At 34.9% G+C, this 15,562-nt stretch overlaps 1 protein-coding gene across 2 annotated transcripts in view; it reads left to right on the forward strand.

Moving 5' to 3' along the window:
• The first annotated feature begins 7,154 nt into the window (after nucleotides 1-7,154).
• The window catches only part of LOC115447438 (gamma-soluble NSF attachment protein), a 62,655-nt gene continuing 54,247 nt past the window's right edge, over nucleotides 7,155-15,562 (forward strand). For both annotated transcript variants that reach the window (XM_030174479.2, XM_030174480.2), the window contains exon 1: nucleotides 7,155-7,375. In XM_030174479.2, coding sequence (XP_030030339.1) covers nucleotides 7,323-7,375 — 53 coding nt within the window. In that variant the 5' untranslated portion in view covers nucleotides 7,155-7,322. The remainder of the gene's footprint in view (nucleotides 7,376-15,562) is intronic.

A 15,562-nucleotide genomic window follows, 5' to 3' on the forward strand; every position in this document is an offset into this window, starting at 1 on the left:
ATGCTTAAGCAAGGCAATAATGCTTAATTGGCAGCACATTAATAGTTTTTCTGGTATCGTAGGAGTGTGGACGGTGGATGATGAGGAGGATAGGTTGTGATGGAGACCGTTTACCGACAGAGTCGAGATTGTTATACGCTATAAATAAAATAGTCTAGTCGGTCTCCCGCATCTGAAGATTGTTCCTATGGCGCCTTTCAGCGAAGCTTATCTCTTCGTGGGGGCATTTTTCTTATGGCAGCATGGTAAAGTGACTTTTGTGCACTTAATGTTAAGTCCAAAGGGTCTTAGTTGTTATGAGTATTCATTTGGATGGCATGCGCGTGAGTCGAGTTCGTCGACTCCGGCTCCATTCGGCCGAGCGCTGCTGATGTGCTAATCTGTTATTTATTGTATTGCAAATATTTGAGTTCGGTAACAAGATAACGAAATGGTACCGCGATATCTTCACGCATACGGACGTAACTAACGATTTCAGTTTTCATAATCTCGAGTTTGCTCAGTGTTCAAATTCCGACAATAATTTTTAATTTAATTTGAATTTAGAACTCTATGTTTAAGGTGATAAAAACCTGTCAGCTATTCTTTTTGGAGTTTACACTAAAACTTATTAACAGCTGTCTATTAAACAAAATAAAATTGGTTTAAAATACAGGAAAAAAAACTTATCTCTTATCTGTTAGAGGGACGAGCGCAATACGAGGCCAGTAGTTCGTGATTTGAAGTTTTGTTTTATAAAAGACTAATTGACTTAATTTCATTTCGTCGTTGTATAAACATAATACATAATATTTGGATTCACGGAAATTTTCTACATTATTTTAACATAGTTTCGATAAATATCGCATTAATTAATTAACCTTACATATAGTTAATTTAAGATATATGTAATAAGCATACATATATCGAATTTAAGAAATAAAAAATATACATAAGCATATTTGCTATAAATTCGAATTATTTTATAAAATTCAATTCGGTATCTATGCGTATGGACCGTAGTCGCACTAACTGTGGGAAAATGTCTCCGTGCGCAAATAATCCATAATCGAACAGATAGACGACTGCCCAGGGACCAGCAGGTGTGGGCGTTGCGACCGCGAGTTTATCAGGGCTGCCAACGTTTCAGCCAATGTGCAATGGGCCGGTCGCACTTTACATACGAATTTCAGTCGTACGAATTTAGTGCGCATTTGGTGCGTTTTGGTGCCCGCGATAGATGAAGATCTAGGTAAAAAAAATAATTGTTTAGGTGCACTTTTTCGGAACTAATATGCCTAATAGCAACAAAAGGGCATTCAGGCGATACGACATTATAGTTAGTCTTTGAGCTTATAGTATTTGACCGTCATGTCAGGAAGTTTCGTGGGTAATCCCACGAAGTTCGGGCTACACATTTTCGTACGAAAACGGAGATCCAACATGCGATTAGCCTAATTTGACATTGTATTTTAATTGCGATGTATTTTTTTTCAAATAGGAATTGTTATATGTTGTGCTATTTTATTAGGACTCAGAAGACGTGTAGATGGGTAGCACGTAGTTCAATGTAAAGCATTGGCGATATAGGTTAAATTAAATCTCCAGTTTTTCTTAAACCCGTTTTTCATAAACAATCTAAATTTTAATTTTCAATCGGTATCCGGGAATTAACTAATCAAAATATCTAATTTCTAAACAGGGTTTTTTCAGATTGGTCCATTTTTGAGATGAAAAAAGGCCTTGTGATCGTCTATGGGAAATGGCGATTAGATAGTATTTAAATGATGTAAAGTTCAGTTACAATTAGAGAATTTGAATAGATAAAAATTGTGTTGAATAGTAAGTTCATATTAAAAATTGAGTAAAATGTAAGTTAACAATCAACACAATTTAAAATAAAAACAAGGGTAGCTTTCTTTAAACTCAAAAGTTATTGCAATATAATAAAAAAAGTTGTCAGTGCAGGTGTGCGGCGCCTAAGTTAACTTTTTTGGTTGGATAAAGAAATTCATTTATTTTTGTTATCTCCGTGTCGAATGTGTATTTGCTTCCAACACTGACCCTGTATAAGTTTGGCGGCCATGGTCGTTTTAACTAGGGTTGTCAATTTCATTGTGTAATTTTGTCCCTAGCGACAGTCTTGTAACGCCAGCAAATATATGTTTTTAACCGACTTCAAAAAAAAGGAGGAGGTTATCAATTCGACGTGAATTTTTTTTTAATTTTTTTTTTTTAGATTGAAGAGTATATTAGTAGTTGAAGCACTCAAGTGTGTTTATGCGATGAATACAATATTTTTTATAAATTCATTTCATTTTCATTGTAAGAACCGATTTTAGAGCACAATAAATCTACTTCGATTTCATCAATATTTGGAATCTGAAGTAAATGCGATATTCCAAAAACAGGAGCAATGACGGGTAGCAATTAGGTAACCTAGTATACGTACACATACGTAAATTGTAAACTAATTCTTCACATATTATAACAGTACAGCTGTTTAAATTAAAAGTTAACAACATAAATATATTATAGTATGTGTACATAAGTACTCCTTTTGTGTAGTTTTAAAAGGATAAGGGTGGTATGAGACATCTGTTCTTTACTTACGACTGATTGCGTCATGTATGCGCAGTATGTATTTTGTTTTTACTTTGTACATTGGAAGATGTAACTGGCTAGTCTAGTGAAGGAGGTTGTGACTTTAGAGTTCTTAGATTTAAGTTTTTGTAACTATTTGTGCTAACACTTCGTTATAGGTTTAAAATTACCGTCTTCCATTTCAATTTTCAATGACAATATTTACCAATAAAATTAATAACATAAATAATTTATATCAAACATATGTTAGAGTATTAAAATTTGAATATGGTGCTAGACATGGAGGTATATAGACACGTAGGTACGTAGGTACTTGCGTAGGCATGGGGGTGGAGGGTGTCTTATTATTAATTTCATACAAACCTAAAAGATTTAAGTAAATACTGTTGAAGGTTTTATATATATTATATCAATTTAGCTGGCTGATATAGAAAATGTAGTTTCCTAGTTTCCATAGCGATGGAAAATAACAAGAACAAAAATGGTGTACCGGTGATACATACGATGTAGCGTAACAGTAAATAAAGTCTGCTCTGTTTATAAATTCTAAGGGCGTTATTACTCTGCAGTATATCCCATTCCTAACAAATACTTGCTTGAAATTTAAAACTTAGATCATGAGTTGAATTTAGGTTATAACATTTATTATGTGATTCGGTATTTTTGTAACAAAATGTTACTTACATCATTTAAAACTACATAGGCAATATCTAGTTTAAAGATAAAAAACTTTTTTTTTGTTATGGCCGTCTATATTTCAACATCTCGCGAAAACACGTTAACTTTAATTGAAAAATTGAATTCTTTGTGTGACAATTTGTCCTTTTTAATTAAATTTTTAAAGGAAAATTAATGGCGGTAAACACATTAAGGTTTATAATCTTTGCTACTTATGTGGATGACTGTACTATTATTACGATTATGCGTAAAAATTGATATTTTTGTGATATTATAACGCTAAAACATTTCTTCCATAACCATACTGCCAAACTTACACTGACGCAACACGTCATAAATTAAAATGAATTCACTTTCTTGAAGGACCGTTAGCGCTTCTAGGGGCGATGCGGCGGGGGTCGGCGGGGGTCGGCGGGGGTCGGCGGGGATCCGCGGGGGTTCGGTTCCCACGTGCGGGCCTTTGTTGATGCCTCCGCAGCACACCTGCGGAATCCCCTAACTGTACTGTGTGTATGAGGGTAGTAACTCCAGCTAGTACTCGTAGTCCGGTAAATAATTTTCGGATTAATGTTGCTTGTTAACTGTAATCATATTTAATGAGAACTGAAGCTTTGTTTATCAAATAGGTAAATACACAATGTTATGTCTAACTGAGATTCTTCTCAGACGCAACTTGTATCTATTAATACCGCTCAGGGTTCTGCCATTTGATATTTTGACCCAAGGATTACGTAAACACGTAGGGGGTGAGGGGTCTATAGTTTACTTATTTTCGATGAAATGGGAGACGTCTAAACAGTGATTAGGTTTACAATCTTTATATAGTTGTTTATTGCTAAATAAATAAAACTAATAAAATTGAAACAGATTAACTTGCGTGAGCATAGTGGAGGGTAAGAACGTTACTTACTTTCGCTGACTAGGGTTTTGAGAGGGGGATCGGTTGTGGTGTTTAAAATACTAAAATTCTATACGTAATACTTGAACGACCCCATTTACGTAGTTATATACTGAGAGGGATTAGGCCCTAGTCCACCACGCTGGCCTAGTGCGGATTGGTAGACTTCACACACCTTCGAAATTCCTATAGAGAACTTCTCAGATGTGCAGGTTTCCTCACGATGTTTTCCTTCACCGTTAAAGCGAACGATAAATTCACAAAGAATACACCCATGATTTTAGAAAAGTCAGACGTGTGTGCCCTTGGGATTTGAACCTGCGGACATTCGTCTTGGCAGTCCGTTCCACACCCAACTAGGCTATCGCCGCCTCTACGTGGTTACTTGCCTTATAAACTAGTATCTCTAAGGAGTATGCCAAGATCTACTATTCACTACCCAAGTGGCGCATTTCTTCAAGTTTCATTTATCTCCTCATGATTAATTGAAACTGATTAAAATCGATAATTAAAACCGTTTATTCTAAGTCACTATATTCGATTAAACACACTGGCTCGTATTTAAAGGTGGTGAATCCAAAAGGGAGATAAACGACTTGTGCGGTGGCCCGGCGCGCGGCGTTCCACCCACACCGTGAATTTATCACTACTACTCTATTTAGACCTAAAATACCGCTACATTCTAGGGTTAGCACTTAGAGTTAGCCCTAACTTGTATTAGGATAACTTAGTGATTTATATTGTAAACAAAAAATTGTTTATCAGTGATATGTGTACTTTTAGGTTTTAATTAACCGACCACGACAAAGCCACGAATGGCAATAGTTTTAACATCTTGTATACATAAAAATGTCTTACCTAGAGTGTTTAAGGATTGATTTTTATTTCAAAATCCGTTTTTATTTTAAACAATTGTATCATGACCGTCAACCTCAGTTCTATCTCCTAAACAATAATATAGAATGTTTTAATAACTTGTTGATGTTTTATACGCAATTATCTCATTAATGGTGTAAAGTAAAATCGTCTAGTGTCGAAATTTAAACTGGTGGTTATGTATAGGATAAGTTCTTTTTGGTTTATGAATATTCTATGATTGCATGTTCATTCGAACGTCAAAAATAAATACCTCTTACTGTTTACACAAATGAACCTTTTAATAAATAACCACAATGTTACACGTGGCTTCGCTCGCGTGCGTCTTTTCTCGAAGTCCCACAGGAATCATACTATTTGGCGGAAAATAATTGACACTTTGAGTTAAGTATCTGTGTACTAAATTTATGCGTGTTCTGCTACCAAGCATCCATTTTTACTTCTTTACAAACTTTAAATACGAAATAAATCTACTTTTTCATAGTATCTTTAGTGAGTGTAGATTTTTCGTTTTATCAACATTTTTAGATAACTCCGTCTGAAAGCCCTGTGCTTCGTTCTTTTTGGTTGTTGCGCGTGCGCCGATTTAAACTTGCGCGTCTGACCGTCTGGTCCTTAATAAATGCTCAGATCTATGTATACGTCTGTCTGTATGTGTATCAGAGTCGGTACAAGATTTTCCACACATGCATACTTCATCTTTTATATCCTTATTTATGCCCTACTAGCTTTTGCCTATGGTTTCACTCGTGTAAATTTTTCTCCAAATAAAAGAAGTAAATTAAAAAAATATACAATTAAGTAATTATAGCATACACAGTATTGAGCGTTAGATTTTTTTTGTTTATTATTATTATAAGTTTTTATTAGCGGTAGGTTGGATGTCCATTACTAAACATATCTACTGACCACAGAAAGTGCTTTAGCAAGTCGTTCTTTTTGTATATAACAAGGTTGTGACCCCTGGCATCCAAACTAAGTGTATTTTGGGTGACAGTATTCCTGAACAAGTTTAATATTGGCTTAAATATATTGTCATCATCAGCTGCAGTATGTCTACTGGTAAACCCATGTTCTCATTTCCAGATCAACCTATTCGAGCTGCCCGCATATTAGTAATAAATTAGTGACACAAATTAGAATTGATTGATGTATTCTTTAAAACTGTAAACTGACTTATCTATCGTATTGCGCTTTACACAAAACTAAGTACAGCTTGGCCATTACACACAGATTCGGTTTTAAGAAAGGAGATTAGTCACAAAAAGAGGTACAAAACTGCTCTTATAAGAAAGACACTAAGTATTTCTGTGTTCTGTGCGAAGATCTAGATTGCTTAGTCGAAAAGATAGCTATTAATATTTATAAAATACTAGCTGATCCAACGGACGTTGTCCCGTCTTAACTATGAATTTGCACATTCTGTCAATAGCTGAAATTAACTTTTCTTAAATTTTCTAACGTTTCGCTCAACTTCCTTAATTTAATTAACTTAACACAACAAAAAAAATAATAATGAAATCGTTCCAGCCGTTCTCGCGTTATGGCGTGACCAAGGGAAATAGGGATTCAATTTTAAGTAGGTATATACATAGATTATATATTTATCTATCTTATTTTTTTAAAGTACTGAGCTTACATTGTTGCGAACTGCTAAATAGAGTATTTTAATAGGAATTTAGATCTTTCGGGATCTGACTAGCAGTAAGTAATTTATGAGAGTTTATTTTAAGGGAATGCGTAATAATCCGTTATTTAATAAATAATTATTTATTACATTGCATTAACTAACTATTGTAGTGAAATTATAATATTATCTATTTTTGGTATAGTTGTTATTACCCAGTGTTCCCCAACTCATTAAACTTTATAAACACCGCCATCTATAGTCGCTAGAAAGAAGTAAATTTCAACTTAGTTATAATTTAGAAATAACATTGCCGTTATATTAAATTTAAATTAATGTAATATATTATCTGTAAGTATATAAATCGTGCTACAAACATGCTTAAAATATATTTAATTATTGTTTTGATACTATTTGTTTTTAGTAGAATAATAATTTAAATTACTGGCAGCACTGGACTTGTAACTTCAAACGTCAAACGTCAAATGTCAATGTCTGAATTCTAGTCTGTAACGTCAAATAAGATCCCGATTCCCGTGGAATGTTCAGTTTTTGTCATTCCTATTGATTTTTCGTGGGTTCTAGTCGTCAGTTGTGTTGTATAACCGCTGCTAACAGTCGTGTTTCTAGTTCCTCCGCATCTGACAATTCACTAGCGCGATGTCGACTAAGTTGCAGGAAGCTCAGGAGCATTACAAGGTGGCTGAGAAATGGTGAGTTGAATTTTTAAAAACATTACCTCATTAAAAAAAGTTTGCATGCATTATGGTTTGCTTTTTTAATTTACCCACATGCATTCCAAATTCAATTAAGTTTATTATGTTGTTTTTTCCTTCATTCATTGAGATTTTATTTAATTAACAGTGTATTTAGAGCTAGGCATAAATATAATTATCGTTAATTAACAGTAAGGACTGGCATGCATTCAATCCCAATTTTTATTTTGAATTACCTATTTTCATTTTTACATTTTTGTTCTACTTTCTTTATTTTTAACTATCTACATTGAATATTATACAAGATTTACAAGTTTTGTCAACTATTTGTTTCCCGGTCTGAATAATTTCCGATTTTTTTCTACTTTTATAATATTATATATTATAACGAGGTTGTATTAGTTGCTGAAATTGTACTGCATTTTCAAAATCAGTAATAAAACATCTTGCTAAAGTGGCATTTAACATGAAGCGGACAATAAAAAAAAGAGGTTCTAAAACTCATTCATATTGAGCTTACTCATAGTTCTAGTAAACATGAGTGAGAAGATATAATACTTTATTTTAGTCAAAGTTTAGTTATATAATTATGGGAATTGAAGGAGATGAAAGGTATTTTTCAGGGGCTGTTTCTTAAATCAAACAATTTACAATAAATGAATTATGATAGTTTATGTCGTTAAGGTACTTACTATATTTAAAAAAAAAAACGTTTAAAATTCTTTTTTTTTTGTACTAAACCTGAATTAAAGGATTTTTAACAACTACATCTAATTTGTTTTTGATTCCTAAATGGAGCTATTAATAACATATGCAAATAAGACTTTACATAGTTACAATAAATGAATATAGGTACATGCATGTAAGTATGCAACCTAGTACAAACATACAGAAATTTGTCTATACAACAGAAAAATTGCTATATCATAAAATTACACCATAATTCATTAAAAGCGTATACTAGATAGAAATTAAAATTATATATACATTTTTAAGTCTGGACATGATAGTTTAGGAGTAATGCGCATAACACAGGTTTAGTTTGTTAAGCTACAAACAAATAAAAATAACTTATTATGTTATCCATGTTCATTTTGAATTTTTTATAGTTCTTCGCTGCCCCCTTCACATGAAATATCCCTTAAATTTTCAATAAAGTCAAATTGTGACTGTAATATGTATTTAAAACAGGTTATTATAGTAGACTAGCGACCCGCCCCGGCTTCGCACGGGTGCAATGCTGATACTAAATACACTACAGAAAAACTGAGAATGTTGTACATAAAAACATAGCAGCCCGCTCTGGCTTCGCACGGGTATAACATAACAAAATAACAGTATTTCTCCACTATTTAATGGATGTTATTATACATATAAACCTTCCTCTTGAATCACTCTATCTATTAAAAAAAACAGCTTCAAAATCCGTTGCGTAGTTTTAAAGATTTAAGCATACAAAGGGACATAAGGACAGAGAAAGCGACTTTGTTTTATACTATGTAGTGATTAGGACATTTCAGTAAATTGACAGGAAATACGCGTAACAATTACGTCACTTCATATAAACATAAATATAAATTAGTCCGTATTGTGAAAATAAAGCTGAATGTCATAAAAGTATTCTAATAACTTACAAATATAATTATGATACTTATTATTGCAGTATGATTTTATAGCATACAATTCTCTACATTGCGACGGAGAGTCATTAATTAATATATCTAATGATCACACATCACAGGTGAAGGGTGAAAATTTTCCGCAAGGAAACCCAACACGACTTATAGGTACTCATATGAATAAATGCGGTTTGGAAATCGTTCTAATGATAATTGGATTTAATATAAATTATGAAAGGGAAGTAGGAATCGGGCAATAGGGACCTAGCGCCGCTGTCATACGTAGTTGTGATTGCGAATTTTATGCCGTTTTATGTCAGAAATGCAAAGAGATTGAGGGCTCACTAAGTCATGACAGATACTAATATTTTCACATAACACCCGATTTTTGAAATTGTGTAAGGATTGAATCGAAAGTCAAAGAGTTATGTCTTAATACTGGTTGATATTGTTTAAGCGGCGATAGCCTAGTTGGCTGTGGAACGGACTGCCGATACGAATGTCCGCAGGTTCAAATACCAATGGCACACAACTCTGACTTTTCTAAAAAATCATGTGTGTATTCTTTGTGAATGTATCGTTCGCTTTAACGGTGAAGGAAAACATCGTGAGGAAACCTGCACATCTGAGAAGTTCTCTATAGGAATTTTGAAGGTGTGTGAAGTCTACCAATCCGCACTAGGCCACCGTGGTGGACTAAGGCCTAATCCCTCTCAGTAGTAGAGGAGGCCCGTGCTCAGCAGTGGGCAAGTATATAATACAGGGCTGATATTATTATTATTAATGGTTGATACCTAGTTGCAGAGACTACTGTATTGTAGGAACAGTGCCTTTATACCATTAAAAATAACTGAAAGTACTTATTTCGGTTAAATACTAGCTTTTACCCGCGGCTTCGCCCGCGTGCAAGTTTTCCGGGATAAACATCCCGTTATACAGTTTTCCGGGTTAGAAATTTGTCTATGTCTTTCCTAGGGTTTATAACTATCTCCACATTAAATTTCATCCAATTCCGTTGGGTATTTTTTGAGTTGATCGCGTGTAAACAGGTAGACAGATGCGGCGGGGACTTTGATTCATAATTTTTAGAACTTTTTCAGAGGTACAATTCCGTCATACATATTTATTTCATAACTTTAACCGTTTATTCAGCGCATGCAACGGATTACAATAGGTCGATATAGGACTACATTTTCGCCCGTTCTTGCAACACTTCTTATTACTGTTTCGCTCCTAATGGTCATAGCGTGACGGTATATACCCTATAGTCTTCCCCAATAAATAAGCTTTCCAACGCTAAAATATTTTTTATTCGAATCTATAATTCCTGAGATTAGCGCGTTCAAACAAACAAACATGCAAACTCTTCAGCTTTATATAATAGTATAGGTTTTTTTAGTTTTTTTTTAAGACGAATAACTCCATCACACATGGTTGTTGCATAACTTTAACCGTTTACGCAGCGCCCGATATGGAAGCTCTCAAAAGTTATAAATGTCCCCGTTTTTGCAACATTTTTCCTTAATGCCCCGCTTCTATTAGTCATAGCGTGATTATATATTGCCAATACCCTTCTTCAATGAATGGGTTATACAACAATAAAAGATTTGTTTTATTCGTACGAGTAGTTCCTAAGATTGCGGCCATCAAACAAACAAGCAAACAAACTCTTAAGCTTTGTATAGTTATAGATTTTTTTAAGAGGAACAATTCCACCACTCATGCTTTTTGCATGCGATCAAACAAACAAGAAAACTCTCTGACTTTATATAATAATATATATAATTATGGATGGTAAATTTTACATAATTACATTATTACAGAAACGCGTCACTATTTTAGGCAAATAGGTATTTTTACGAGATTTTATGCCCGCGGTTCCGCCCGTGTTATCACTTACACACTTGATCCCTCAAACTCCGACATTTTAAAAAGTACCTTCAGAGATTATCGTCTATAATCATTTTTAGGGTCCAGTACCTTAAAAGGAAAAAACGGAACCCTTATAAGATCACCTTGTTGTTCCTCTGTCCGGTCGTCCGTCCGTCTGTCAAGACCCTTTTTCTCAGGAACGCGTGGTGGTATTGAGCTGAAATTTATATCAAATTCTCAGGGCTACTGTCCCTTGTAGCTTTGAAAACATCAAACTTCTAAGCCAACGCAATCAAATGATACGGCCGTTTATGCTACAAATTTTCGAAACTCGTAAGGGAATCAAACCCTACAAGGATACTTCCAGTAGACCTAGAATCTTGAAATTTGGCGTAAACCAAGGCTTTATAGCACATATAAAGAAAAAAAATCGAAAACTATACATTTTTAGACCTTTGTCTTTAATTTATGCTCATCCAGCTTTCCATATGTTATGGATTTCATTTTGCAATAAAAATACCATAACTATGACTCGATTGTCGCGATGGTTGAACTTTTACTTATATACCAACAGGTTTGTACGGAACCCTCGGAGCGCGACTCCGACTCGCACTTGGCCGGTTTTTTATACTTATAGCAATTTTTTTTTGTTGATTTTGACGTTTGCTGGCTTGGCAGGGCCGGCTTATACAACACACCGGTCTTGCGGGTGAGTGCTTTAGGCACTGCGAGCCCTTAAGTGGCCATGCTGAGGGCGACCTTCTAAAGGGTCACGGCCTCGGCTCAGGACGGCCACTGACAGAGGATGAGACATCAACGATTATGGGAACCGCGAGAGGTGCGCAAGCGACCTATCAGTTTACCTAGTTTGCGTCGGCACGCGGGCCGGAATTATCAGAAGGGTCGGGGGGGACGGGGAACGCGGCGAGGACGAGGCTGCGGTCGTGTGGAGTGATTGAGCTTTTGGAGCTGCTCGTGCTTGAGGCGGATTGCCAGAGTTATATCGTCCTCTGGGTCAGTAAGAACGCGGCCTTCTCCATTTGATCGAAACGAGGATATATAGCAGAGTTCTAAGATTGTATAGAGAGGACATTGGGAAGATTGTCATACAAAAATTTTGCGCACAGGCGATGGTTACCAAGTCTACTGTGAAATAGCAAAACATCAATCTAAAATACTTCATATTGATTTGTACGTCTTTAATACGCGTATTAGCATATTTTCTGTAACTATGTCATTTTTGTATCAATATCTAAGGACGCTGTGACATCTTGTCACACGGATATTTTCAATAAGACAGCGACTTATACACAATTGGTAATAGCTTTAGGAGCACAAATTTGGTCCTGATAGCCGGTCTATAACTAACTATTCTGTATGTCTGATATATAGATTCATTTTTCAAATTAATAGTATATTTTAATAATCTAACTCGCCGTGTGTATGTATTCATGGCTTAGTTAGAACTAGTAGGTTGCAATTTGACATGGGTATACAAATTAAATGATCGTATCTCATAATCTGAGGGTCTACTTCGAAAAACGAAATCGGATGACGGATCGCACATTTTGTTACTACGACGTGTTACGGATCCGATGACGGATTCGAAGACGGATCCGATCGGTTCATCGCAATATTTCAGATATGGAATTTATAAGAACTTATACCATCCCTTTTTAAAACTATCTGCGAGGGTAAAGTTCTGCTGCTTTCTGCAAAAAAATATACGGGAAATTGATCCTACCACTAAGGTAATCTACAGAAGGGTGACGGATCCGAAGTAATTTGGTAGTAGAGTATCCGAAGTTCGTCGTTTCATCGTTTCGATGTTCGTTTTTCGAAGTAGACCCTTAGTGTCCGGCCGTGTTACAAAAACTACATGAAGCCCTTATGATTAAATAGAATACACATTGTGGTGAAAGGATTATCCCTTAGAATAATCCTAGAACACAAATTCCGAAGTATAAATTACTTATTATATAATCGCTTTAGTATTCCGCTCCCGGGTAACTGCCTTTTATCGGATTTAAAATCTCCCGAGACCGCATCATGGCGGATTATCTCTGCTAAATTTCATCTATATTCCAAGAAATCGTAAAAAAGGTATTTTACCTGACCGTTATTTACCTTTACGAAATACGGCTTAATAAAAACACTTAAATATATTTATAACCTACATCACTTTACACAGTTGTTCTTGTCAAAGATATTTGGTTATTTAAAAGTTATAATTATTCATTTATAAGTGTTAGTATAATTAGTTATTCAAACAATGTTGTTATATAGAATCGCGATCTATCAACTGAAAAATACCTAAATCGCCAGGCACTCTAAATATTGTTACAATGGATAGTAATAGATAACCCTATGAAATTGAAGAAAACAACTGGCACGTACCACTTCATTAAAATTTACCGACATTTTATTGAGTCGGTTAACTAGACACCCATTATCGAAATTTATTTATTAAAATAAAACTATTTTGCGGATTTTATCGCGGTTTTGATATTATAATTTTCTCCCGACATTTCGAAGACTGCAGCTTTCACGGTCACGCAGCGGAATGAGGTGTTGGTTATCCGAAAAGTCAAAGGATATCTATGTACATTTTTCAATTATATATTTTTTTTTTAATTTTAGCTATTGGTAGTCCGATCTACGCAGAATAAGCGCACAATGTCTTGAAGTCTGGCATCCGGTGTTTTAGGTTCCGATTTAATTTAATATAGAACTGGATCCCAGGCTTGTGTAAGCTTCCAACCATCTGCTCTGTTAAAATTCGGATGTTTTTTTAATTTCAATACCCTCACGATTCATCCTAGGTAGGTATCGGTGTTCCTTGGCAAGGATTTGTGGCTGGTCTAGCCCTAGATAATGATCGGGGCCTCCTTCTGAGTGTTCAGCAATCGTAGACATCATAGAGCGTCGGTGTTTCACGTCAGCTGTATCTTTTTTTACGCAGGTCCCTATATTTCTTTTTGTTTGGCCGATATAAGAGAGGCTACAGTCGTAATGTATCTTGTATATACCCGGTTCTTGCGGAGGTGGAACCCAAAAGACCGGCTGTCAGACTTCAAGACACTGTGAGTTCATTCTCCGTAGATCGGACCACCAAAAGTTAAAATAAAAAAAAATATATTATTGGAAATTAGGTGGGCATTGTAACTTTGACTTTTCAGATGACCAATACGGCCCAGTCTTCGAAAGCTGCAGTCTTCGAAATGTCGGGAGAAAACTATAGTAAAAACCGCGATAAGATGCGCATAATAGGTTTATTTTGAAGTCTGACATTCGCGTAAACGTAAATCATTACCAAAATTAGTATATTGATAGTTGAAACGCTAATTGACTTCAGCAACATTTTGTAAAGTTAATTTGTAAACACTTTGTTAATTAGGTAAAAAAAAAATAGAAAAAAGTTCTGATTTCAAATATTTGTGTCGGAAATAATATCACTTAAGTCATAAGCCTTTCACGCGTCGATACGAGTTTTTATGCTTTGTTTTAGATTATAATTAATTGGGTATTTGTTTCGTACCTAAACTGAATTTAATTTGTTAGATGTACGCAGTAGACTTGTAAATACAACAGTCTACGTAAACAAACACTCGTTAGAAGAGGTTGACTCTCCAGGTATCATGTACTTTATTGTTTACATTAAGTTAAGTATATAAAGCTACAGAGTATATATGTATTAAATATAAAACTTTATTTATATTTTAAGTATTCGATACTTAAATTAAGACACATTTATGTACCCTAAATAATTTTGATTCAAAATTAAATTTAGAGCGCATCGGTGACGTATTTATATTGCGGTACGACTGCAATGCTGCGATCTCGGGTTCTATTCCTGGGTCGGGCAGTCATATTCGGATATCTAGTCAGTAACAGCCAGAGTTTGGAATTTATAAACGATATGCCAATGGGCTCATCACTTATTATGGGATAGAATATTCTAGGCGGAAATTGTGTGAATCAGTTGCGCTTCTGCCTACCCTTCTAGGGATAAAAGGCGTTACTGTAAGTGTATGTATTACATTTTATTATTACACTACCATAAATTCTTATAATTAACGTACAATTCCTAAGCCTTCAAGGTTTCGTTACGAAAATTGTAACAAACACGATTTTCATCGTATCTAAAATATCTCTTTAATTAAAAGTTTAATACGAAGGAGACGTAATTGCGAGCGAATTTCTAAACAATGCACTAGACAACATCTTAACAAAGCGTGCAACGGTATAAGTAAACGAAGTAAACAGATCGTAGTTAGAGGGATTGGGTTATCCCAATATTATCCCGTATTACTGTTGTTTTTAGGTTAATTTACTTATATTACAAATTAGAGGCATTTGCCAACAGGCACACTGAATTTAGAGATACATAGTAATTAGACGTATAACGCAAAAAGAATAGTGTAAGCAGTATAGGATAGAAGGCTTATTATTATTATTATATTAATAAATAATAATAATACTATCAGCCCTGTATTATATACTTGCCCACTGCTGAGCACGGGCCTCCTCTACTACTGAGAGGGATTAGGCCTTAGTCCACCACGCTGGCCTAGTGCGGATTGGTAGACTTCACACACCTTCGAAATTCCTATAGAGAACTTCTCAGATGTGCAGGTTTCCTCACGATGTTTTCCTTCATCGTTAAAGCGAACGATAAATTCACAATGATTAT

The sequence above is a fragment of the Manduca sexta genome, chromosome 27, assembly GCF_014839805.1.
Source record: "Manduca sexta isolate Smith_Timp_Sample1 chromosome 27, JHU_Msex_v1.0, whole genome shotgun sequence".
Classification (NCBI taxonomy): Eukaryota; Metazoa; Arthropoda; class Insecta; order Lepidoptera; family Sphingidae; genus Manduca; species Manduca sexta.